This window comes from Nipponia nippon, unplaced genomic scaffold, assembly GCF_047370975.1.
Source record: "Nipponia nippon isolate SJK-2023a ecotype South Korea unplaced genomic scaffold, ASM4737097v1 scaffold_26, whole genome shotgun sequence".
NCBI lineage: Eukaryota > Metazoa > Chordata > Aves > Pelecaniformes > Threskiornithidae > Nipponia > Nipponia nippon.
The window spans coordinates 4318519-4343379 of NW_028262343.1; the positions used below are offsets into that span (position 1 = coordinate 4318519).

General features: G+C 39.5%; 2 protein-coding genes across 18 annotated transcripts in view; one reads left to right on the top strand and one right to left on the bottom strand.

Moving 5' to 3' along the window:
- The window catches only part of LOC148055177 (trafficking protein particle complex subunit 13-like), a 56017-nt gene extending 37221 nt beyond the window's left edge, over positions 1 to 18796 (bottom strand). For 4 of the 15 annotated variants that reach the window (XM_087762575.1, XM_087762573.1, XM_087762574.1 and 1 more), the window contains exons 1-3: positions 18592 to 18656; positions 18225 to 18305; positions 16866 to 17965 (exon numbers count right to left, since the gene is read on the bottom strand). In XM_087762575.1, coding sequence (XP_087618701.1) covers positions 16866 to 17039 — 174 coding nt within the window. In that variant the 5' untranslated portion in view covers positions 17040 to 17965; positions 18225 to 18305; positions 18592 to 18656. The other 11 variants (XR_015705835.1, XR_015705830.1, XR_015705836.1 and 8 more) reach the window with 11 other exon arrangements.
- A 70-nt stretch (positions 18797 to 18866) lies between these two features.
- Positions 18867 to 24861, top strand: part of LOC104023411 (small glutamine-rich tetratricopeptide repeat-containing protein beta) — a 29813-nt gene continuing 23818 nt past the window's right edge. For 2 of the 3 annotated variants that reach the window (XM_087762570.1, XM_087762572.1), the window contains exons 1-4: positions 18867 to 19005; positions 20297 to 20424; positions 21026 to 21129; positions 21912 to 21981. In XM_087762570.1, coding sequence (XP_087618696.1) covers positions 20325 to 20424; positions 21026 to 21129; positions 21912 to 21981 — 274 coding nt within the window. In that variant the 5' untranslated portion in view covers positions 18867 to 19005; positions 20297 to 20324. Of the gene's footprint in view, positions 19006 to 20278; positions 20425 to 21025; positions 21130 to 21911; positions 21982 to 24861 lie in introns of all 3 variants that reach the window. The other variant, XM_087762571.1, reaches the window with a different exon arrangement.

Below are 24861 nucleotides of genomic sequence, written 5' to 3' on the forward strand. Positions count from 1 at the left end.
TGTCAGCTTACCTACCTACAATTAATTCTTGACTAGCACCTCTGAAAAGGACATCGAAACATGCAAATTTTATAAAAGAGTTACACAACTGTGTACAGCTGTCAACTAATGACCTACCAATGCAAATTACCTCTCTTCCTTAAACAGAAAAAAGAGACAGGAACCCAGTTGTATTCCAGGAGAAAATAAATAATAATAAAAATAATAAATAATAAATAATAAATAATAAATATAAAACCTCTGAAACAGATATTTTCCCAACTGTCATTTAAAAATAATCCACACAACACCACATAAACAATGTCTATTCCCACTAGTGCCCTGCATATAGGATTAAAAATTAGCAGAGATTGTTTTTTAGAACCACAGAAGAGCTTAGAACGGTTTAGCTTTCTTTTTACTCTGCAAAGAGTCACAAGTCCCAGCAGCATTATGCTACAGCAGGACTGCTAAGCATTAGTACAATTGTGCATAATACTCTTTGGCATATACCAATAGTCTATAGGCAAAAAGTCTAAGTCCAATGAAAAAAATTAAACAATCAGTTCACTTTGTGATAAACTAACCTTTCTAAAGCAATAGGCAGATTTAACTTAGTTTACCAATACTGTCATATGATGAATACTTTTTAATATTATCTGTTTACAGATAATTTTTAAAAGAATCCATAGACTCATAAAAGGATGTTCTAAACTACTATAGGTCACCACATAGCTGAAGTCAATGATGATTGAGCTGTGTGATTACATGATGCACCCTTCACCATGGTTATGATTTTTTTGCAGCACTCGGACATCACTGTTGGGGGGGGGGGGGGGGTTGGTGGTTTTGAGTTTGTTTGTTTTTTTGGTTTGTTTGGGTTTTTTTTGGGGTGGGTTGTTTGTTTTTTAATAAAAGGATGCAAATGATAGAAATCTCCTTTTGGGAGGAAACTAAGTGAAGGAAGTCACCCCCTCTGTTCTCTCTAAGTCAAACTTCACATCTCCAACCCTCATTTGTGATAAATGCATAAGGCAAGCCATGCAGAATACTTGCCAACACAAAGATAAAAAGAATGCTATTGCCCTACTTCCTGCAACACTCTGCTTCCGGCAAAGAATACTCTCTGAAATTCTGCAGCTTCATGAAGATCTTTATGCTACCAAGCACTACATCTAGGAATATCAATACTGTGATACTGAATAAAAAAATATTTGTAATAATCATAATTTTCACATATTGTTTTTCTAATGGACAACCCACAATTCCAGGTGTTTTTTCCTGAGCTAAAACTAGTGTGATAGAAAAAGAACAACTTCAACATGATAGATGTGAAAAACTCAGATACTGTCACTACATTAACATTTATATTGTGCTAACCGTGCTGCAAGGCTCAAATATAAAGGCTGAGGAAAAAAAAAAAAAGGAATACTCTAATCTCTAAAAAGACACTGCTTTTATTACAGTAACAGTTAAGGACAGAGGATTGTGAAAAGTCTCACCGAGTTATTTAGGCATTGTGAGGGATCTCCCAGCCCCTCCATCAGGCATATTTGAAAAATGGAACTGTCATGTTCCTGAAAATTTCCTGGGCCCAAACCCAAAGATTTTAGGCAGAAGAAGGGAATTCACAAACACTAATTTTAAGCCCTTAAATTCAGTGAATATTGGCTCCTTCTAAAGCTAAGAAAGATTCTTTGAGGAAAAAGGAGGAGAAAACTAAGTTAGTGTTCTTCATCCTTCTCTTGATGACTATACATCTCTCCATACACTTTGAGACATCAATGTTAAATAGCTTCTAGTCTTAACGTTAGCCTTTGTGAAGTTTATCTGCATCACAGACGTGCTTGTGTGTCATGGTTTAGCCCCAGTCGGCAACCAAGCACCACACAGCAGCTCGCTCACCCTCCTCCCCCCCAAGTGGGATGGGGGGAGAATCAGAAGAGCAAAAGTAAGAAAACTCATCGGTTGAGATAAGAACAGTTTAATAATTGAGATAATAATAATAATAAATTGTAATGAAAAGGAAAACAACAAGAGAAAGAGAGAGAGAAACAAAACCCAGGAAAAACAAGTGATGCAACCACTCACCATCCCCGACCAACGTCCAGCCAGTCCCTGAGCAGTGATCGCTGCCCCCCGGCCAACTCCCCCCAGCTTATATACCGGGCATGACGTCATATGGTATGGAATAGCCCTTTGGCCAGTCTGGGTCAGCTGTCCTGGCTGTGCCCCCTCCCAGCTTCTTGTGCACCTGGCAGAGCATGGGAAGCTGAAAAGTCCTTGACTAGTATTAACACTACTTAGCAACAACTAAAACATCAGTGTGTTGTCAACATTATTCTCATCCTAAATCCAAAACACAGCACTATACCAGCTACTAGGAAGAAAATTAACTCTATCCCAAGCCGAAACCAGGACATTATATCAAGGACACTCCACATTCAAAAAGACCTGTCAGGTCTTTAAGGATAAGCAACTGTATAAACCCTCACAGGCACAGGAATCAAGGGTGCTCTGTAGTCATCTCCGAACTTTGGTCTGATCAGAATGCTCTATGTCATCCTGTGTTTCTCTGATGAACAACTTCCACAATAGGGGTGCTAATTTTGAATATACTATACACATGAAATTTTGGAACTTTCCAGAAGTTTTAGAATGGGCATGGTTGATTATTTTATATACCTATACTTGTTTTGGACAACCAGACTACCCTATTCCATGAAGAAATCTTCAGGCAGAATAAAAAACAAAACCTGCTTAGAATATCATGAACAAAAACTGCAGCAGCTGTTTACATCAGGCTGAGTTTCCTGAGGGCATGTGGGTGGAGAAGATCGGCAACATTCTTAAACATGCCTCTGCTAGCCAACATGTGTAGATATTAGAAGTAATAAAATTTAAAATTATAGTTTCACTACCAAATCCACCTTTATTCCAAGTTTCAGACCCCAAAATAAAAAGTTTTCTTCTTCTGGAGCATATTCAACAACATAAACCTATGCAGAAACTTTTTCCCCTAATGTGTGGGGAAAAGAGACTCAATTATTTTCAATTTTTTTAAAAAAAATTTAATACAAAAACCTCACACATCTTTCACCATCAACAGTTCTTAAATAAAGCATAATTTAGGAAGAATCCTAAACAGTTGTTAACTTATAAAAGGTTAGCCCTCATTAAAGGGAGCAAAAACATTCAGGATGTCACTGCGATCAAGCAGATTTAGTCATCTTTTACTGGATTGACTGTATTATAAATAATATGGGAGTGTGAGGGGCCTCATTCTCCTCACTGCATTTTAACCTGGCCCTTGTATAGGATCATGAAACTGAATTCATATATCTAGACTATCAAATCCTCAGTGAGGCCATGAAAAACCCAATTTAATCAAAATGTTTTACTGACTTGTTTAAACTAATGATTTCAGCAAAACATTTGTTTGTGGAAATTTTTTTTTTTATGTGCTCTTGGCACCTGACTTTTCAACTAAGTTTCTAACAGGAAAAGGTGTTAGAAATTTAGCAAAAAATAACAAGAACTCTGTGATCTGAAAATAGCAAGACTCTATCAGTCTGGCACTATTGGCAATTTCACATCTGTTCTACAGCAAAAAGTGCCACTACTGTCATAGTTATTATGAAGTTGAAATATGCTCAGATCTTAGCGCAGGTTACATCTCTGGAAAACTAATACTAAAACATGCTTGCATGGTGCAGTTAAGCCAAGAAAAATCTCTAAAATTAAATGGAGATTTAAGCAACAATTTTAACTGTTATGAAAGCCAAATATTGCTGCAAAAGAAAATGAAGTAGGAAAGCATCAAATGAAAAAGATTTTAAGAAGATTAAGAGAAAGTGATACTAGCAAATAACAGCAATCAGTTTTCACTAGCTACTATTAGAAATTCCTGCAAATTAAAAATAGATAGATATACAGATATGGTAGATTAGCCCTAAATGTATCTGTGTATATTATACTGGGGGATGGGAAAAATCACAGCAAATAAAAAATACACATCAAACCATTTAATTAACAGCAACAGAGTGTGTGGGGGGGAATCAACATAAGACTATCTGCCAACACACAACAGTAGGTCCTCAAAACGGGGCTATTAAATAGCTACACAAATATGTAAACAACAATACCCAGCTAGAGGAAAACACCTGAAAATGTGCCTAGAAAACACAGCAATAGAAGACAATGGTATTGGAAGGCACTTTAATAAGGTGCTGCAAATATTATTCTGGTTCCTGGCCAACACTGCAAAAAGCACAATGTCTCCAAGAAATAGGGCTCCAACGTATTATCAGCATCACAAGAAGGTTAAAAATCAGTAGGGTTGAAAGGGAAGATTCACATTCGGAGCATGGACAAATGTATACATTTTAATTGTTCACATTAGATGGCTTCCTTGTATTATCTTTCAATTACACTTCTGGAAAATTACTAAGTGTCACTAGATGCATTTGAAGAAAAAAAAACAAACATTCTTCCTGTTTGAGCTACAAAATAAACAGTACAAATGAAGAATGCAAGATACCTGTAAGGTGCTCAATTAGAAGGGAAGCTAAACAAACACAAAGGGACAGAAACTAGTTCAACAGCAAATGTATGTTTTGACTTAGTTTTATTTTGAGGCTTAAGCAACATATGAGGAGGAGTATACAATGTAGCTGTCTATAATTGACAGATCAAAAGAGGTAATTTCGGAGGTCACTCCCAGTTATATGTTCTCAATAACTTTTATAAATTTTAAAGCTGAGTTTTAAGTTAAAATTCTCAACAACTTCAATAAAGCACAACTTTGGACACAAATTCAAATGCAGTATAAGCCAACCTAAATACATTGTTATATTGCCTCTTTTCTTCCTCCCCACTTGATGATGCTCTGGGCAAACCAGTTCAGGGAGCTTCGGCAGCAGAAAACAATTTTATTTTTCCTGATGGATTTCCTTCTGCTGGTTTAGCTTCCTTGTACCAATTCATTGGAAAATTAGACAAGTGTCAAAGCTATTGCAATGGAGAGAGAAGGAAACACACCTAGACACAAGAGGCAAAGAGTGGGAGCACCAAGTTACATTGGCTTAAGTTTCTGTGGAACCATAGTCTCAGTTTGTATAGCTGTGTGTCACTGGAAAGATTTGACTGGTACGGACACAGGAGAAAAACACAGTGATGGGGATCTTGAAAAGCACTGTGCATACTAACTTCTTTAGATAAAAGTTTTTGGCTGCTGGAATTTTATCTACATTTCCACAAGTTATGCAGATATTGTGATTTGCCTGCAAATAAACAATCTTCTGAAACACATCTTCTCTCATGCTCATCTCCACATCAAAATTAGAAAGCTTTTTGTCGGCTTCTGTACTTGCTAAGCATACTTCTTTGTCAGGTGAGACATGCTGGGGAAAATCCAACATGCTTCTTTCCCCTGTTTAAATAAAAGGCAATGAACACTTACACAGAAGGCTAGAAACACTTTAAGGATAAGAAACCTTCCCCCCCGCTTCTGATATTTATAGAAGACATAAGAAACAAGTGCCCAAAGCAACCTGACACTTCAGATCAGGCATGAAGCAAATAAAGTGATTACAGATAATGTAAAAATGAATGGGTGAAGGGACAAAACTGCATACCATTATAACAAATAGACATTTTACAAAAAATATCCATTACCCAAGCCTAATTATCTCACCTTCATACTTCTACAAAGTCAACTGAAAAGTGTATAAATATGATATATGATTTCTGAAAGATGAACCATTTGTAAGTGAAGACTGACATTGTTTCATAGCTGGCACAGATGCTTCCATGTTAGTATTTAAACTGAAAAAGCTCTGAATCTTTCAAACAGGCCCATCTGTCCTGAAGTTATTTCTACATTGGTATGAGAGAACAGTGTCAAACCCCCATCTTCTCTTCTGTGTTTAAGGAGAAACAATAAGACAAAAGATGCTGTCTATGTATTCTGAACTTCTAGAGATCAGAAGCTGAGTAATATTACTTTTTTAGAATATATTTTTGAGATTAAGTAAATCCTTAGTTCTTAAAGGAATATTGTATCTTTATAATGACATTGAATAGAAGTGCTAAAATAGAAATTAGTCATTATGACCAGCTGAATTAATTTAAAACCAATTATAATTTTACTCCCCTTCCCAAAAGCACATTTTAGAGTAACAATATCTGCAGATGATTTAAAGCTTTGTAATTTTATGTAATTGAAGTTGTTTTATCAAACCTTGAAGTATTCTCAGCCCTTTAGAAATCTTTGGAATGCAAACATGGGCATATGGTTCTTCTTGAAGTCCATAGGAAACTTTTCCCCCCCTCATGCCAAGATAGTTCAAAATGATGAAGTAAGTTTCAGCAGCTTCCAAGTGAAACGTAAGGCTTGTTGTCATCTGTGTCTTTTCAGATAATGAATTCCAGTTACTGGGGTAGCTCTTTCATGTACACGTGAAAGGGACACACAGGACTTACAAATCCAAGGTTCTAATGGAAGTCTTGCTGTGGTAATACAACCTTATCATATGCCATGGGCTGTTTCCACAGGTAAGTCATGGTAATTTCACATACAGCTTTGAAGATTAGCATTAAAAGATTAAATATGACCCGCTATTGCAATGGCATGTAGAGAAAAAAGTACATCTTGGAAGATGCAAGTTTTGGTGGCTATGCTGAGAAGCTAATGGCCACTATTTTCTGAATCAAACCTAGATTTTCCTTCTAATTTAATTTAAAGCAGAGAGTTTATGCCTTGGTGAAAAGGCTTACGATAATTGTACCAAATACGTTGGTACAATTAAAACTGAATCTGACAGGAAGCTGTTCAGATGAAGATGACTCAGTCTTTCTGCCAGCATCAATTCCAGTCAATTCACTGGACATGCCCAAACTGTAATTCTAAGTAATGTGAAAGAGACTAATTACAGTACAATCATTTGAGCTACAGCCTGCTCTCTTCTGCTAGGTGAAGATTTTGCTCCAAGCCAAGGTGGCTGTATTCAGCACTTCTGATGCTATTGCAGTTTTTTTTAGAGGATTTAAGAGAACCTGATATTTTATTACACCAACTACTTTGAGAGTCACGCAGCTACCATGTGATAGGTTTTTCAAAACAAAGCCACTACAGACACATTTTTATTGCTCCCATCTCCTCTGACTGATAATTATTAACAAATTAACTGAATGACCTGTGTTTGACCATTAAACTCCATCCATATATAGGCATACCTTGATAATTCATTCAGAACAATCTAGATGTGACTGCATGACCAACACCTCTCCTTGGATTCTTCAAGGCCTTGCAGGCCATAATAATAAAACTGAGCAAGTAGTCCTCTTTCAAAAAAGCATTCAAAAACTCCCCCATTCTCAACCATCACCTTTTCTCTACTAAGAGCATATCAACCTCTCCATTGTTCCATTTGACTTGCTTGTCTCAGTCAGATTCTACAGTGTCTGAAGAAAGGTGCTGCTTATCAGGCTTGAATGTAATATGCATACCACAGACACTGTAGTCTATATGTTGCACATTGTCCCCTAGCGGTTGTACACAGTTGGAAAAGAAAATGTAACTGTAGAGCATCACATGCAAAAAGAAAACAGGTGACCACTGCAGTTCTCCGCATGTGTCAAAAAGATTGACAGCAGTTTGGCTAATCCTGATTTTTGTCTCTAGAATAAAGCAGCAGAACTTTGTAGCTGATCATGTTACATATTGCTGAGAGGTCCTGAAAAATTGCTATGACCAGAGGACCTCTACACATTCTATACAAGAATAGCATGGATCAGAACTGTAAGCAACAACTATCTTTCCTCAGTGTTTCTTCGTGTGCAGATGGAATGCCCTATAGAAAGAATCACAGAAAACATACACTAACCTGCATATTCCACTTCTATAGCTGCCAAGGCCCATACAGTATTTTCATATGTTACTCCTCCAATATCAAGCATCCCAACACTGTCATATACATGCTTTGTCTTCCTGATTAGTTCTTCTATTCTTGTTCTAATTTGCTCTGGTGACAGGTCCCATCTCAAAAGGTTATGGCCTGATGCTATGTATGAGGAAGCCTTGAGCTGGCTAGCAATTTCTGCTCCTAATGTCATTCTCAACACTAGTGGCCCAACGGACCTGAAAATATAAAAATGATCTTTGCATAACAAGATTCTAGTTCAATAGGTAGTTTATAGTTAACATTTAAAAAAAGTCAGACCTCTAATAATTACAGACTATTTTTAGAAGCAAGAACAAAGTCCTTTTTAGAGCCATAGCTTGTCCAGCAGGACCATACACAGCTGTTACCCTTATCAATTAAGTCTAATTTTAAATAAATCAGATGTCAGTCTTCTACCTTTTCCATCTAGAGGATGACCAAGTGCCATCTAATATATTTGCGGACAGAGCTAAAACCTTTGGTACTGACAAAAATAGACAGATTAAGTTACCAATCTTCTAAGAAAAACAGAATTACAGTTACTGAAGTGCTACATAGACAGTATTTGCATTTTTTTAAATAAGGAATAAAACCCACATAGTGATTTGTAGATTATGAAGACCAAGAACTGCAAAGATGCACACAAAAAAAAAGTCATTTGGTCATGTTCATTATAACAAATAATTTTATATTTATGCAGGATGTCTGCCACATAATCAGCTATGGGAGGAAAACTTCTAGTTGTTACTTGAAAATTTACTCCTTTAATTGTTGTAGATTTTATATAGACAGTTTCACTCTATTGCCAGAAGAGGTACATAAGTTTACTGTAATTTATGTACTATTAATCCTGATTATATAAATCAACTATATTTCAGCTTTATTTAGCAGAAAAGTTCACATATGTAACTGATCTTAGTTGTGCTGTGCAAGCAACAGCTGCCTTTTCACTAATCTTTTTGACAATATTAAAAAAAGTAACTTATATTTGGATTCATTGCTCCAATACGACACTGGTTTCAGAAATACAGGCTTCTACCCTCCCACCCCAACAAACCAACGCTCAACTTGGTTGTACGAAGGAGGAGGATACAGACTCAGGCAACTGACTGAAGTGGGGCTAATATAAACCCACATAGTCAACAAAATGTCCATCTGGAGAATACAGTAATAGCTCAGTTATACATGAAGTAGTTGCTGAGGGAGATGATAGTTTGATAGTAATTAAAAGACAGCTTGCATTCAAGGAGTAAAACTTGCTGCAGTGTTTAGTATCATAGGAGGATCTCTGGCTGGCAGACTTACTATCTGCCTCCCCATTTCAGTCGCATAATTTAAAAAAAACAACACAACATTGTTATGGTAATAATGACAACTTACAATTTTCAACCATAACTAAAGAAATATAAGAACATGCACAGAGAGCTCGCTACTCTAAAAGGGATGTTTACTTAACAGTATTTTATATTAAATACCTTTTTCTGTTAACATTAGCCACTGTACCTGTATTAATTTTTTTGCAAAACCAGTCTGGTATGTGCATAAGTGCTCAGATAGGTTTTGGCATACAATGCAGGGAGCAACAAAAAAGGATAGGCAATTTTAGCCTGAAGGAAAAACAAAGCAGAAGAGTGAAATGCCAACAATCTGAGAAGAGACACATGCAGGGCTTCTGTCTGAAGGCAAGACTTTTATTAAAAGTCTCACTGGTCTATAAGAGGAATCCTCTAGAAATAGCCTAGTCAAAATTATTTTTATGCAAGACAAAAATGAAGGACAACATTGCTATCTACACTTCATCTTGAGAATCCTTTTCCTTGTTACCACAGTTTCTTCAAATCCTCCCATACCAGTGTAGACAAGATGTTTACTTTTCCCTTCTACTGGCATACAGAAACATCAGTGTCCAGCATATTGACGATTTAACTCTGAAAATGAAGCCTGAATAAATAATATTCCTTCCACCTCTGTTCTATTTCTCTGATACTAACTCAAATCTGACATTAATAGCTGGACTCCACTGGACTACTGAAACTTTGAATCTCATTTAGAAGTTGCTGTCATGAAAGCAAAAGGGTAAGCATTAGCATTCTCAGAATGCATTAGTTGCCCATCCCAAAAATCTACTGAATTCTACCCTGAATCTACAAATCCATTAAAGAACAGTACTTCATTAAGTCACGAACAGCTTCCCACTGGACTGTGCTATGTCTAATCTTTCACACATTGCTAGTGCAGTTCTCTTACAACCTCATGGGAGCTTAAGAGGAACCTCCTCAAAAGCAGGTTCAAGGCTCTGAACTCTACCCCCCCCCCCCCCCCCGAGAATATCAGAAAGAATACGAAATGTGCCAAATTAAGGTCAAAACAGAAATGAAATAGAATCAAAGGAAAACAACCCAAAAAACATAAAAGCTGTCAACTATGCTAAAGTGCAAGATATGAAACATTCTTTTTTAATGGGAACCTACAGCTTTCTGCAATTCATTACCTTCACCTAGACATGTAGAAAACACAGTTGTCACTGACCAGCTACATATTATCAGAAACAAACACTAAAATAGTCACAGCACCAGCAGATTATATTAATTTCAGCCTGTCCAACAAGTTTAATAAAGTTGGACTGATTTAATGAACTTGAATGCAGGGTCCCTGATTGCTGCAGAGCACTACTTTTAAATACTAAAAAAAGATTAGGCCACCCGATTTTCTTAGTATGTTGGCTAGTTACATTGAGGAATACACATACAAATTTGACAGCTTTATAAAGGATTGCCATAAATGCCAAAAAGTGGTTGTCTGTATCTATTAGAGACAGGAAAACACAGAACAGAAACTGGCTAGTTTTGAAATGCTGATACCTTGTCGTCTCCTGCTGATACAAGGAAGCATTTATGTAGATTAATAAATAGAATATTTCAGTTGGAAGGGACCTACAATGATCATCTAGTCCAACTGCCTGACCAAAAGTTAAAGCATGTTGTTAAGGGCATTGTTCAAATGCCTCTTAAACACTGACAGGCTTGGGGCATCAACCACCTCTCTAGGAGGAAGCCTGTTCCAGTGTTTGACCGCCTTCTCGGTAAAGAAATACTTCCTAATGTCCAGTCTAAACCTCCCCTGGTGCAGCTTTGAACCATTCCCACGTGTCCTGTCACTGGATACCAGGGAGAAGCACACCTCCCTCTCCACTTCCCCTCCTCAGGAAGCTGCAGAGAGCAATGAGGTCGCCCCTCAGCCTCCTTTTCACCAAACTAGACAAACCCAGAGTCCTTAGCCGCTCCTCATAGGACTTGGCTTCCAGCCCTTTCACCAGCTTTGTTGCCCTCCTCTGGATGCATTCAAGGACCTGAACATCCTTCTTAAATTGTGGGGCCCAGAACTGCACACAGTATTCAAGGTGAGGCTGCACCAATGCTGAATACAGCGGGATAATCACCTCTCTTGACTGGCTGGTTATACTGTGTTTGATGCACCCCAGGATGTGGTTTGCCCTCTTGGCTGCCAGGGCACGCTGCTGACTCATATTGAGCCTGCTGTCAACCTCCCAAGTTGAGTATCATCAGCAAACTTGCTAATGGTGCATTCATCTCCTGCATCCAGATCATTGATAAAAAATATTAACCAGAACTGGCCCTAGAATTGAGCCCTGAGTAACACCGCTGGTGACTGGTCACCAGCCAGATGTAGCCCCATTCACTACAACCCTTTGAGCTCTGCCCTTCAGCCAGTTCTTCACCCAGCGCACCGTTAACCTGCTCATCCCACAGTTGGACAACTTGTCCAGAAGGATGCTGTGAGGGACAATATCAAAAGCCTTACTAAAATTCAAAAAAACTACATCCACCACCTTCCCTTCAAAGGCAGTACAAACTCAAGACAGACCTGCAAGTCTTTCTAATTGACCAAATGAAGATGGACTTTCAAAAAACTATAACATAACATTTCACATAAAAACAATCACTATGTGCAAACACCTTCAAATAACCATTTACACATGTTGTTGCCTTATTACCAGTCAATCAGATTGTACTTGAGGCCAATGTAAATCACAGTAGCTTAATAAAAAACAACATGCAAGTAAAAATATATGCACAGATGAAATCTTGGCCATTTCTTTCATGGCTTGGTATTTCATATTCTTTGTCTACATAAAACTGTAAACAAATAAATTCCTCAAATGTCATCTATCATACTGCAATAAAATTGATAATTTACTAACTTTGTCTTATTTGCTCATTAAGGCAACAATGCCAAATGTAAAATTAAAGATTAAATAGACTATAAAGAAACAAGAAAGGAGAGCATAGCTAAAATAGTATGACTGTTTCAAAAATGCTCTGCAACTACACATGTCATGTTATTAGAAAGAAAATATTACACTGAATTGTATCACTGAGGGAAACTAACTTCCCAGATATAAACTGGAAAATAAATTCTATTAATAATGGTAGGAAACAGATACAATAGCAAACAGCATTCTTCAAAGAGCAACTGAACCAACAAGATGCAATTATTATTTTAGGCTTGCTTTTGGTAAACGGCAGCAACATTATAAAAGCGCCAATCATTGCTTGGACTGAGCAATCAGAAGTTGATTCAGTTTAAATTAGACAGAAGGATAAACAAATGTAGGTCTGTAAGTAAGGTTACATATATACTGCAATTATCCCATGTGGCCATGGGTAGGCTGTTGCTAATGCCTGAACTGACTAGTTCAAACTGTTTCAGATATTACACTCAATTTTCTGCAGGGCAGTGTAGAATAGTAGACTTATCTAAACAAGTCTGGATTAAGGATAAGGTCCACATTCAGCAGCAGTATTGCCTTAAGATATTCCTCTTCTTTCTTGTTCCTCCCTCTGCTGCTCATTTCTGTCCCTGTACACCATTCCATCAATGACAGCAGCATAACTACTGGTAGGGTTGTACTTTGAAAAGAGTCAGGTCAGCATACAGGTGAAAAAAATGAAGCAGACAAAAAAATGGAGGAGGGAGGCAGCTTTTTTTCAGCTTATCAGTTCCATCATCTATTTGATGTGACTTCAAAACAGTTGTACTGGCATAAACAAAGGATCAAAAGAGTGCCAATAGCCACCTAAGCCTGCACTACTGCTAGAAAATACATATTAAATGCATGGGTTTAGTCTAGCAAAAGAGTCAAGATGATTGTTGTCATTAAGCATACCAGTTAAATGCCCCAAAATGAAAATAGTTATTGATGCTAAGAGGCAATACTGACATAAGAACAAATTAGAATAAATTGGTCAGGAAAACATGTAAGCTAGAAATTTAAGAGACATTTGTAACTATCAGGGCAGTGAGATTCTGAAACAGCTGCCCGATAAAGATTACGGAAGTAAAACCACCTCTATTTTTTTAACATGAAGCTTGACCAGTTTACAAAATGGATCATATTACTTGGTTACCTAAGGTAGCACAGGACTAGACTTGACCACCCCAACTGTCCCTTCCAGTCCCTATGTCCCTGTGAGGTCCTTCAAAATTAAAGTACCTTTATTTACCTTGTATTTTTACTGTGAATATCTAACTGGCCTCTGCTAGCAACTTACACGGGCCTTTTTTTTGGGTGAGTCCTATGGCATCTAATAACGTCAGTAGAATATTATGCATTTGTGTACTGCTTCATCCATCTATGAGAAGTTCAGAAGGAATGGCACAGAAGGTTTGGTTTGGACTTTCAGCTACAAAGACTATTACAGAAGCAGCTTTTTTCACAAATTATGGTATTAATCTGCCAATCCCAAAAGCAGTAACAATGCTAATTTCCTACCAAAAGCAGTGTAAGTTGAATAATAATTTAAAAGCTTAGTAGCTACTTCTACAAGAGGATTTTTAAGAAGAAATCAAAGCTTTAAGTTATAGACTGCAATCATTGCTATTTTTGCTAGAACGCCAGGTAATTTATTTTACCAACAAATCTATAGTTTGATTACTTGCTGCTTCTGGAAAATATAAATTTGATTTGATTTTACAAATGAAAAGGACCTTTATAATACTCTTAGAGCAATACAGTGGCCAACATAACTGCTGCAAAGACAAAGAAAGCAACTGAATTTATAGACTGATTTTTAACTTATGCAGTAAATATTTTAAACATATTAAACATTTATGTAAGTCTAGTTTTGTTTAAAAACGTTTTCCATGACTAGAACATGCCAAGCAGCCCTTTGTAATAGCACACTATTAAAACAAAACAAAAAAGCCACAATCTATGAAGCAGAAGCAGCAAAGGGTAGTACCAGCTTTAAAAAATACAAACACAAAAACCTGCAAGCTTGTCCACAAGACGCTCCTACTAATAATGATAATCACTTTCCAATATGGTCAAGATTTAAGTCTGCTATCTCATTTAATTCTGATTACATATGGATAGCTATGATTCCATCCAAGACTTTTTAATGGTATTTTTAGTTTTCAAATTAGTCTTCCCCTAAACAGCATTAGTTACAATGACAAGTACAATTTTACAGAATAATAAAATGTATTTACAAATGTATTTCTGGGAAACATATATACACATAGGTTCATTGTACTTGCCCATAGATCTGACAGTTCCACATAGCCACACAAAATTCAGAGTATATCAGCTTCATGTAGGATGGAAAACTATATTCTCTGCTGACAAGAGGTCTGGGATAACAGCTTCAGGGGTAAAGTGGGAGCCAAGACAGAAGATTTTAAAAGGGAGGGAGAGAGTGTCACATTCAGATGACTTAGTCATCTTCTAGTTTTTAAATACTCTAAGGGCAAATAAATACAAAGATGCTTTTCTTGCTGCACCTTATGTACACTTTGGGGGGCATTCCTATGGATATAAATAAGAGCAGATTTGCAAATCACAACAAACACAATGAACTTATTTTTTTTAAGCAGTAATTTCCTGTATGAAGCTTTGTAAAAGCTGCTAATTGAAAAATAAGAGCAGCAAGATCATTTTTGTCTTTATCTTTTGAAATAGTAGATCTTAGTTAAACAACACTTCCTAGTCTTACAGGCTGCAGGAGAACCAGCACTGCATGCTGGAAGCCAGCATTGTGTATGTGAAGACCATATTCATCAGGTAACTGCAATTAACATTCACAGGGCCTCAACACTTTGACTCCACCTAGCAGCCTTGTTAAAAAAAAAAAAAAGACACTTCCCATTAAGGCAATATAAAAATTGACAGTTTCCCTCAGGACAAATTATCTAATACTTGAATAATATGCCATATGTTGGCATTTCCCTGAAAGTAAGACTCAAATGCTACCAAACATGTATAAGTGATAGCAGGCAGGCATGGTTTAAGTAAAGCTTTGTAACAGCCAAGCCTCATATTCAGTGGAACATAAGACTTTTTTTTTTTCTTTAAATGAAGAAGTTAAAAAGCATTTCAGAAACAAACCACAGTGAGTATTCAGCAGCATCTAATATAACATAAGATATACTGCAGTGGATCTGTGTTCTCAGGATGGATTTTAACACAGAAATTTAATAGGCTACAATCTTTGTACTATTTAGATAACCTTAATTCTTGCTTGAATTTTAAATGTATCTCCATATTGTTTCAATTTTGACTCTCAGTTTCAGACAAGAAGTAATTGTGTATTTTGTAGTAAAGCAAGGACAAAAATCAAGCAAAGTAAGCAGAGGACTGAGTAACCCAAGACAAAACCAAGAATAAGTTACAAAAAAAAAAAAAAAAAAAAAGAGAGAGAAGTCCAAAACAGAACAAAGTATAGTTACGTAGTTCAAAGTTAATCACAGGGCAACGCTATTTCAATTGAGCTAAAGGAATGAGACCACAGCCCCAAAATACAAGTCATCACTTTTTCCTGCTGGACAAACACATTTGAAGCCCTCGTTACGCTTCGCTTCTCAGTCCTTTCACCCGTTTGGCTCTTGACAGTGTCTGGAACAGCGAATACATGCCTTGAATTCTTGGGCCATTTTCCTTCGAGAAGTACTTGGCTCTGTGTCAGGACTGCATTTGGCACAGACAGATCTCACTATAGCACTTTTTAAAGTTAGAGGTCACTATTTGGCATTCAAGATCACTTTCTTTTGTGAAATAATTATTTGGGCACTCAAATGATGACTGACAAAAAAAAATCACAATTAAACTGCAGTGATTATTTCCAGATGTACTTAAAACAAGCTATGAAGAAATATTTAAACCAATACCCAATACTTTATTATTACTTAAGAAGGAGTTATCTTTAGTTTCCAAATGCAAATTGCAAACAAAGATAGACCTTTTAATTCCCCCCCCCCCCCCCCCCCCCAAAGAAAAAACCATCCATCCTTTAAACACTTCCTTTCCTTTTTTGGTTTGAAAAATCTGTAGGACAAACAAGGACAGTCAACATAAAACATGAAGAACAGTGAAAATTACTATAGAAAAAGAATGTAAATGTATATTGGGAAGAAAAAAAAAATAGTTGTGCACTTTATTTGACAACAGTAAATTGATCAGTTCATTTACAACAGCAGAAGCTTTACGAAAAGAAAAGATTGTGAATCTTATTTTCTAACTTGCTAGTACCCTTCAATCCTAATTCGACCTGAACAAAGACTGTGAAATGAGACAAAAATGGTATGTTTTATGCAGTAAGCACATAATTGTATCACATCCCACCTGGGGAGGAGGGGGGAGGAGTGACTAAGATTCGCAAATCCTCTCAGTGGGGATTAAGGTGGACCAACACTCGAGGTCCGTACACAAACACCAGCTTTAATAGAAAGCTTCTATAGAGACAAATATTGAATACAAATATTCGATACCCACCAACCCTCTCACGGTTATATCCACCCCAGCTATGCTGTTTTATGGAAAGTCAAGGTAGGCCATACAGTACTTGACTACAATTTAACAACTTTAACAACTTAATCACCTTAGGAAAAGTGAAAGGGAGAGAGAGAGAAGGAAAAGAGAATCACCAGTCCTGGATCCAGCGTTGGTCCTGCCAACAGGGGTATTCGGTGAGGAAAAAAGGAGAAGAGCGAGGAGAAGTGAAGATTCTTATAGAGATGTTGATTCTGCGCAGGGTACTCGGTGATGATAATTCCACAAATCATGCACGCACGAGCACCGTCATACAAACTACAGCACATTTATCAGGTTACATGATTAGTATAAACCCACCTAAATTTACACTTATTGGTTAGTGATTAACATTGCACACACTACTGGTTTACTGTATTAAAATTAGCCTCGCTTGCTATGTAAATTAGCACGCATGCTCCTTGGGGGGGGGGGGGCAAGTCTTTTCGGTCCTGAATTGAGTCGGTGGTCACGATCTCCCCTCGCCACATTTACCTTTCACCTAGATTCTGCAGTTTTATCTTCTCTGGCCACCGTCCAGTCTTTGGTGCCAAGATGTTCACTTTTGTCAGCTTGTTAGCTCTTCTTCAAGGTTAGAGCCGTTAGCTTTCCACAGTTTGTTATCTTTTAGCTCTCTCCCAAATTCCTTTCCCAAGGCACAAGTGGTTAGTAGTTTTGCTAATTGGAAAATTACATCAGCGACCAGTCAAACCAAGAGGAGTGATACCAGGACTGTCCCCCAGGCAGTAGGTGTGGGGAGGGGGGAATAAGATGCTTCACAGACCGCGGGAGATGGGGCCGAGGCAAGGCCAGCCTGTCTCCACAGGGCTCCCTCCCTCACCCTCACTCCAGGGTACTGTCCGGTCCTGGGTCCTAGCGACCGTCGATCTGCATTGTGGTTTTAGCACCCAGGCTGTTTGAGACATCTTGTTGTTTTGCACTAGCAGTTCTCTACAAACTGCAATTTCTCAAAAGTCCACAAGAGGTATCCATCTTCATTTTACACTCAAATTCAGCTCCATTCTCATCACCACAATGTATTTACATTGTGACCTTTCAATTATTTCCATATTCTCTATTAAATCCGGTCCTTTGCTTATGTTCTTCTGTCCTCTCAATTTCTCCAGTGACGCTAATTTCAGGTTCTCATTTGTCTAGTTCATCTAGTACTGCCTACAAGCCTTCTTCCACACTGGTTTTCTGGGTCCATTTAGACCTAGTATTCATTACAGAGAAAACAATTACCACCTTAAAACCAATAATATATTTGTACTCATCTCACACCTCATATAATGTTAAATAGTGACACACCTTTTTATAAAGCTATTAAAAACACATGGCCCCATCTTGCTTCACACATACCTTGCTGAAAAGCCCCACTGCTATAGCCTTATCCTCACTCTATTGCTTTCCCGCCCATTTCTCCTGCGGTACGTCTGATACTCGGTGCAAGAATTGTAAGGCAGAGACCTCACCTCACCAGCACTGTCCACCTGGAAGCTGTACATAACGGTGGTTATTTCAGGGAAGGCGTACTGCGGGAAACACGCCAAGAGCTAAGGAAATAAACCCCACAAAATGTAAAGTTTCCTGCCCTATTGTTTGCCTGGCCGCTCGGAGCACGCCCCGCACACCTGCAGCCCACCGCCCGGCCCAGCCCGTCCCGCCAGCAAGCGGGCGTTTCTTTCCTCAGAACCGCTCAGAAGCTCCCCCCTCAGCCCGGCCGCACAAGGGTCAACCAAACCCCACCGCCGCGCCAGAACACCTGGCCACAGCCCAGGCCTATCTCCCCAAGGGACTAAGATCTCCCTGTCAACCGCGGGGAGCTCAAGACTCTCACACCTTCCAGACAAACAGCTCCCGCACCAGAGACCACCCACTACGGCCGACTATGAGGCACCTCCTTCCCTTCTACGCCTACCTGCAAGCTGCGCCTGCGCACAGGGCCAGCATAAGGAGGACGACGCGAAGGGAGGCGGGGTCGGAGGAGGAAGGAGCAGATTCATTCCAGCTGCTGTGGGCATAGCCCGCCGACCCGCGTATCCGCCTCCTCACGCTCTTCCCGCTACTACCGATTGAGCGCGTGTCCACTGCGAGCACGCGCAGCCACTGCACGTGCCCTCCCCCCTCCTGCTTTCTTTCTCTTGCTGTGGCGGCGCGTGCGCTCGCCCTCGCGCCCCTTTTCTCTCCTACCTAGCGGCGGCGCTGACAGGGACTGGGACGGTGTTTGTCGTGGAGTTTGCTGCATCTCGCACGGTAAGGGTGATGCCCTGTCTCCGTAGGGAGCCTCGCCCCGCTCTGCGGGCGTGGGGAGGTTGCGCATCTTCTCTCCGGAGCCCCTCGTCCCCGGAGCTCGGGGATGGCGGGGCAGATCGGGCCCCGTCCGGGCGCTCGCTGGGCCCGAGGCGGCGGGAGGGGCCGGGCGGCGCGACCGCTGTCCTCGCGGTGCCGAGAGGTCCCGCGGGCGGTGGGGCAGACCTGCTCTCTGGGCCTGAGCGAGAGGCCCCGCGCCCGGGCCTGCCGCGGGACCGGGAGGTGGACGCCGGGGGGTGGTGGGGGGTGTGGCGGGCGGATTGTGGCCTGTGGGGGCTATGCTGCCCGTCTGGTTGGGCCTCTCGGCGAGGAGTGGGGCACGGCGGCGGCCGCTTCCTCGATCCTTCTGTGCGGGGAGCCCAAATACGGCGGGTACTGCCGCTGTGCACCTCCGGCAGCCTCCCCGCGGTGGCGGTTGCTCGGCGTGGGTTTGGCTGCACATCGGTTTGCTCGGGGGTTGCAGAGAGAAAATAACTTAGCGAGGGTTGGCCCTGGTCTTGCTATTCATTTTATGCTCTTTTTTTTTAACCTGCTTCCCCCGATGACTGGATAAGGTTGTGCCCTTTTAAATCGAAACGGTTTAAGGAAAAATAACTCAGAAAATTGGAATAAAATTTTCCTCAAAGTTATGTAACTCCCAGCTGATGCTGAATGCAAATCAGACTGAGCTAGTAGTGTCACTAATCACAACTGTGCATTGAGGTCACAGTGTTCCAGTTTTTTGTCCAAAGTGAATATAAACCATTCAGCAGCACAATATCAGAAAACAGAATACCTTTTATTAAAGCATGTTTCATTATGTCATTATGTTTATCAATGCAGATTTTTAAACGATCATTTCTTAAGCATGTGTTCCTGCTTCAAAGTGCATGTGTCTTAGAAATAAAATCCAAACTATGTCCCTCAGGAAAAAAAGTTGCTAAACTATTCTCGATTAACTCTCCCACAGGAATGAATCTGAGGAAATCTGTGCTCTTTTGCTGATAGTTAAATTAAATGATTACAGGAGTTCTCTATAATCCATACAATTTAATGACTTGTTTCAAGGCATCGTGTTGTTGGGCTTTCTGGTGAAGGATAAGTTTTTGTGTATTGTGTGTACTTTTTACCGAGGTCAGTGGGAGGTTGGAATACTCAAGGAATTCACGGATGGGCCCAAAGCATGTCCCCTGTCATATTCTAAAGCTTTTCTTCTTTTTTTTGTTTTTTAAATAAGAGATCCTATTCTTTTTAGGACATAGGAGAAACTCATCAATTTCAAAATGTCATCAGTCAAACGCTTGGTTTATGCAGTCATTCATTTCTTGAGAGAGCAGAGTCAGATGGATACTTTCACTCAAGATGAACAAGAAAGCTTGGAAGGTAAGTAATAAAGGTGCTAATGTATGGGTGGGTAAACTGAGAATTTTAATTTGAATTCAGCTACTCCTGGTTATCTCTAGTTTAGGTTAAAAAAGTCATATCTATAAAACAAAATATAACATTAAACTAATTTTTCTGTTCAAACTAGGCTTTACAAAGATTCTTCTTCAGTCTAAAACGTTTAGATATTATGCCACACAAATATATGGCCATTTGGTTGTGGTGTTTTGGGGTGAGGTGCGTGACACATGCATAGTTGTATTATGAATTGTGGTGCTTTTGTTATATACTCATATTTTTATGTAAAGAAAGAAATAAATAAAAAAGACATCAAATGATTGAAAGAATTGAAATAAAATTTTTAAATTGGTTTAACAATAATGGCCGAGCTATGCATAGATTCTGTATAGCTTATACTATTTTCTAGGCAGTCAGTTCTTTGGGGATCAGGTAGCCTCTCTTTATTTTATGATGTGTTCCAAAGAGCTGCTTTTACTAGCTGAATAAGGAAGTGAATCACAGCTTTATAAATAAATTAATGAAATTACACTTCTAAGAAACTAGTGACTTTTTTTTTTTCTTTTTTTTTTTTTCTTGTAAGTTGCAATTCAGTGTCTGGAGACTGTTTTTAAGATTAACCTGGAAGATACTCATCTTGCACCTTCAGAGCATTTGATAGAAATGTTCACAAATTCTTTTCACAAGGTAAGAATTTAATTTAGATTTTAGAGTTAATTTGCCAATATGTGCTAAGATTTCATATTGTATACACAACCTTAAAGTGCTGTATAGGTCAAAATGATGAGGAAACTTAAGGAAAACATGAAAAAAAGTGACATTTCCATAAAAGCTAGCAGAATGAGAATCTTTTGGGGCAGTGGGAGGAATTAATTTCAGCTAGACAAGGACAATTCCATATAGAAAATTATTGAACAGTGGATGTCTCATTCTCACTAGAAGCATTTTATCCTTCAGTTAAGCATTTTGCAATTCCCAGAGATAAAGGTCTGCAAAATGCTTGAGGTCATCTGCAGTTTTCTGATGCTTCTTACTCCCTTCTGGAAATAATTTAGTTGTTCAGTTTTAAAAACATCCCCATGAAGGTTAACCTTAAAATGGGAACTTTAAAAATGTGTACTAATAATACGTTCTATCTGGGAGTCCCCAGTAGAGGAAGCACAGGAACCACCAGGATGGCAAATAGGAGAGTCGGAAGTTAATAAACTAAGATTGAAGAGACATGTTAACTCTCTTCCCCTTGACTTCCTTAAAATGTGTGGTGACCCATAAGGTTTCATTAGTAGTAGAAAGCAAGCTGTCTTTCTCTTCTAAGGATGTTTTAGTGATATTTTAGTTCTTTCATACTTCCTGTGCACTACAGAAAATCTGGTTGCTTGTTAATACAACGCTGCCCAGGATGAAATAACTTCTTAGTAAAATCAGGGCTTATATTTTAATGAAAAAAATCTTGGTTTGTTTACATACAGAATGACATGCTGCCTCTCTCAGATTCTTTACCAGAGGATGTTGAAAAGGCTGACCAACTAAAGGATGAAGGTTTGTAATAAACATAGAAATAAACATCTTATGCTTTTATTAAGATTTTTGGGTTATCATGGATAGTGATAGTATAGCAGCTGGGCAACACACACCCTGCACAAAAACTTCAACTTACATTCTCTGGCGATTGTTATGTTGTAAGAGGGCTAAGTGATTTGCTCCATGTGGGGCTTAAGAAAATACAGTCTATTCTCTCCCTTGCTCAGGAGGTTGCTTAAAAACTAAGGGATAACACATGAAGTCCTGGGCAACATTCCTGAGTATTAGAAGCTTTAAAGAATGAACAGTTATTGTTCAGTATATTATAGATGTGTCTGTTTGTCCATGGGATTTCTATACAAGTTTCTACTTTATGTTGAAAAGGTTGTGTGATGTCAAGGATTATATGCTAGTTGAATATTAAAACATCAGCTTAGGGTTAGTATTTCAAATTGTGTGAAATAACTTGTGTGCTCTATAAAAATTACAGAAAAGCCAGTTGTTTGTTTTCCCTTTGAAAGATGTTATTGCTGTTGATGTGAGGAAAAGCAGCTGTACCATAGAAGTCTTCACTAATGCTACCCAAGAAGGAATCCATTTTATTTCCCCCCCCCCCAAAAAAAAGTAGCATGTAGCACCGATAACTGATATGAATTGGTATCAGGTGGATAGATGCTTTATAAATCACATTTTTTATGACCTGTTGGATTTTCAAATAATTGAGTTTTATAGAAAAAATAAGTAAGTTCCTAATTGCAAGACAGATGTAATCCTCTCAAAAATTTCAGGATAATCATGTGGAAAAAGTTCTACTGGTTTTGAGAACAAGTTCCATGTCTGTCTTATCTTAAAACTGGTCATTTGTAGTCGTGAATGCAGTCCATTACTGGCTCTGAAAGTAAGTTTTGCTAATTGTTGAAGTTGCTCATTGGCTCTTTAATCCTGAGGATAAGAGCTCAAACAAGGTTAGGTCACAAGTGAAAATTAGTTTGTAAGTTATAACATACCTGCCATGCATGATAGCTTTTCATTTTGCTGTCTGTTACTGCCAGCTCATAGAAAGTGAAGAATAGCTGCAGCACTCAGTATGGTTATTGGACTGCAGGGATATTCAGCACTTTCTAGGTGTGGGTATTACAGCAATGCATGTTTTAAATCATAGAATCATTTAGGTTGGAAAAGATCATCAAGTCCAACTGTTAACCTAACACTGCCAAGTCCACCACTAAACCATGTGACTAAGCACTACATCTACTCGTCTTTTAAATACTTCCAGGGATGGGGACTCAACCACTTCCCTGGGCAGCCTGTTCCAATGCTTGACAACCCTTTCGGTGAAGAAATTTTTCCTAATATCCAATCTAAACCTCCCCTGGTGCAGCTTGAGGCTGTTTCCTCTCGTCCTATCGCTTGATACTTGGGAAAAGAGACCAACCCCCACCTTGCTACAACCTCCTTTCAGGTAGTTGTAGAGAGCGCTAAGGCCTCCCCTCAGCCTCCTCTTCTCCAGGCTAAACAACCCCAGTTCCCTCAGCCACTCCTCATAGGACTTGTGCTCTAGAGCCTTCACCAGCTTCATTGCTCTTCTTTGGACACGCTCCAGCACCTCAATGTCCTTCTTGTAGTGAGGGGCCCAAAATTGAACACAGTATTCAAAGTGCAGCCTCACCAGTGCCGAGTACAGGGGGATGATCGCTTCCCTAGTCCTGCTGGCCACACTATTTCTGATACAAGCCAGGATGCCATTGGCCTTCTTGGCCACCTGGGCACACTGTTGGCTCATGTTCAGCCAGCTGTCGACCAACACCCACAGGTCCTTATCTGCTAGGCAGCTCTCCAGCCACTCCTCCCCAAGCCTGTAGTGTTGCATGGGGTGGTTGTGACCCAAGTGCAGGACCAGATTAAGTTCCATTTGGGCTTTGGCCCTTCTAATTTTTTCCCTGCATGACCTCACGACATCCTTGTAGTCCTTGTAGTGCCTGCCCCTTCTTCCAAAGGTCATAAACTCTCTTTTTTTCTTGTGAGTTCCAGCCAAAGCTCTCTGTTCAGCCAGGCCAGTCTTCTCCCCTCCCAGCTCGTCTTTTGGCACACAGGGACAGCCTGCTCCTGCACCTTTAAGATTTCCTTCTTGAAGAATGTCCAGCCTTCCTGGACTCCTTTGCCCTTCAGGACTGCCTCCCAAGGGACTCTGTCAACCAGGCTCCTGAACAGGCCAAAGTCTGCCCTCCGGAAGTCCAAGGTAGCAGTTCTGCTAACCCCCCTTCTTACTTCTCCAAGAATCGAAAACTCTGTCATGTCATGGTCACTGAGCCCAAGACAGCCTCCGACCACCACATCGCCCACCAGGCCTTCTCTGTTCCTAAACAGCAGGTCCAGCGGGGCACCTCCCCTGGTTGGCTCCCTCACCAGCTGCGTCAGGAAGTTATCTTCCACACCCTCCAGGAACCTCCTGGACTGTTTCCTCTCTGCTGTATTGTATTTCCAGCAGAGATCTGGTAAGTTGAAGTCTCCCACGAGAACAAGGGCTAGCGATCGTGAGACTTCTCCCAGCTGCTTATGGAATATTTAGTCTGCCTCTTCATCCTGGTAGGGTGGTCTGTAACAGACCAGGATATCTGCCTTATTGGCCTTTCCCCTGATTCTTACCCATAAACACTCAACCCTATCATCACCATTGTCAAATTCTAGACAGTGAAAACAGTCCCTAACATACAAGGCTACCCCACTGCCCCTCTTTCCTTGCCTATCCCTTCTGAAGATCTTATAGCCATCCATTGCAGCACTCCAGTTGTGCGAGTTGTCTCGCATCATGTTTCCATGATTGTAACTATATCTGTCAGCTCTCAGGGATTTGTGAAATGGACTAAGAAAATAAAATTAACGTGTGCTATGTGTTAG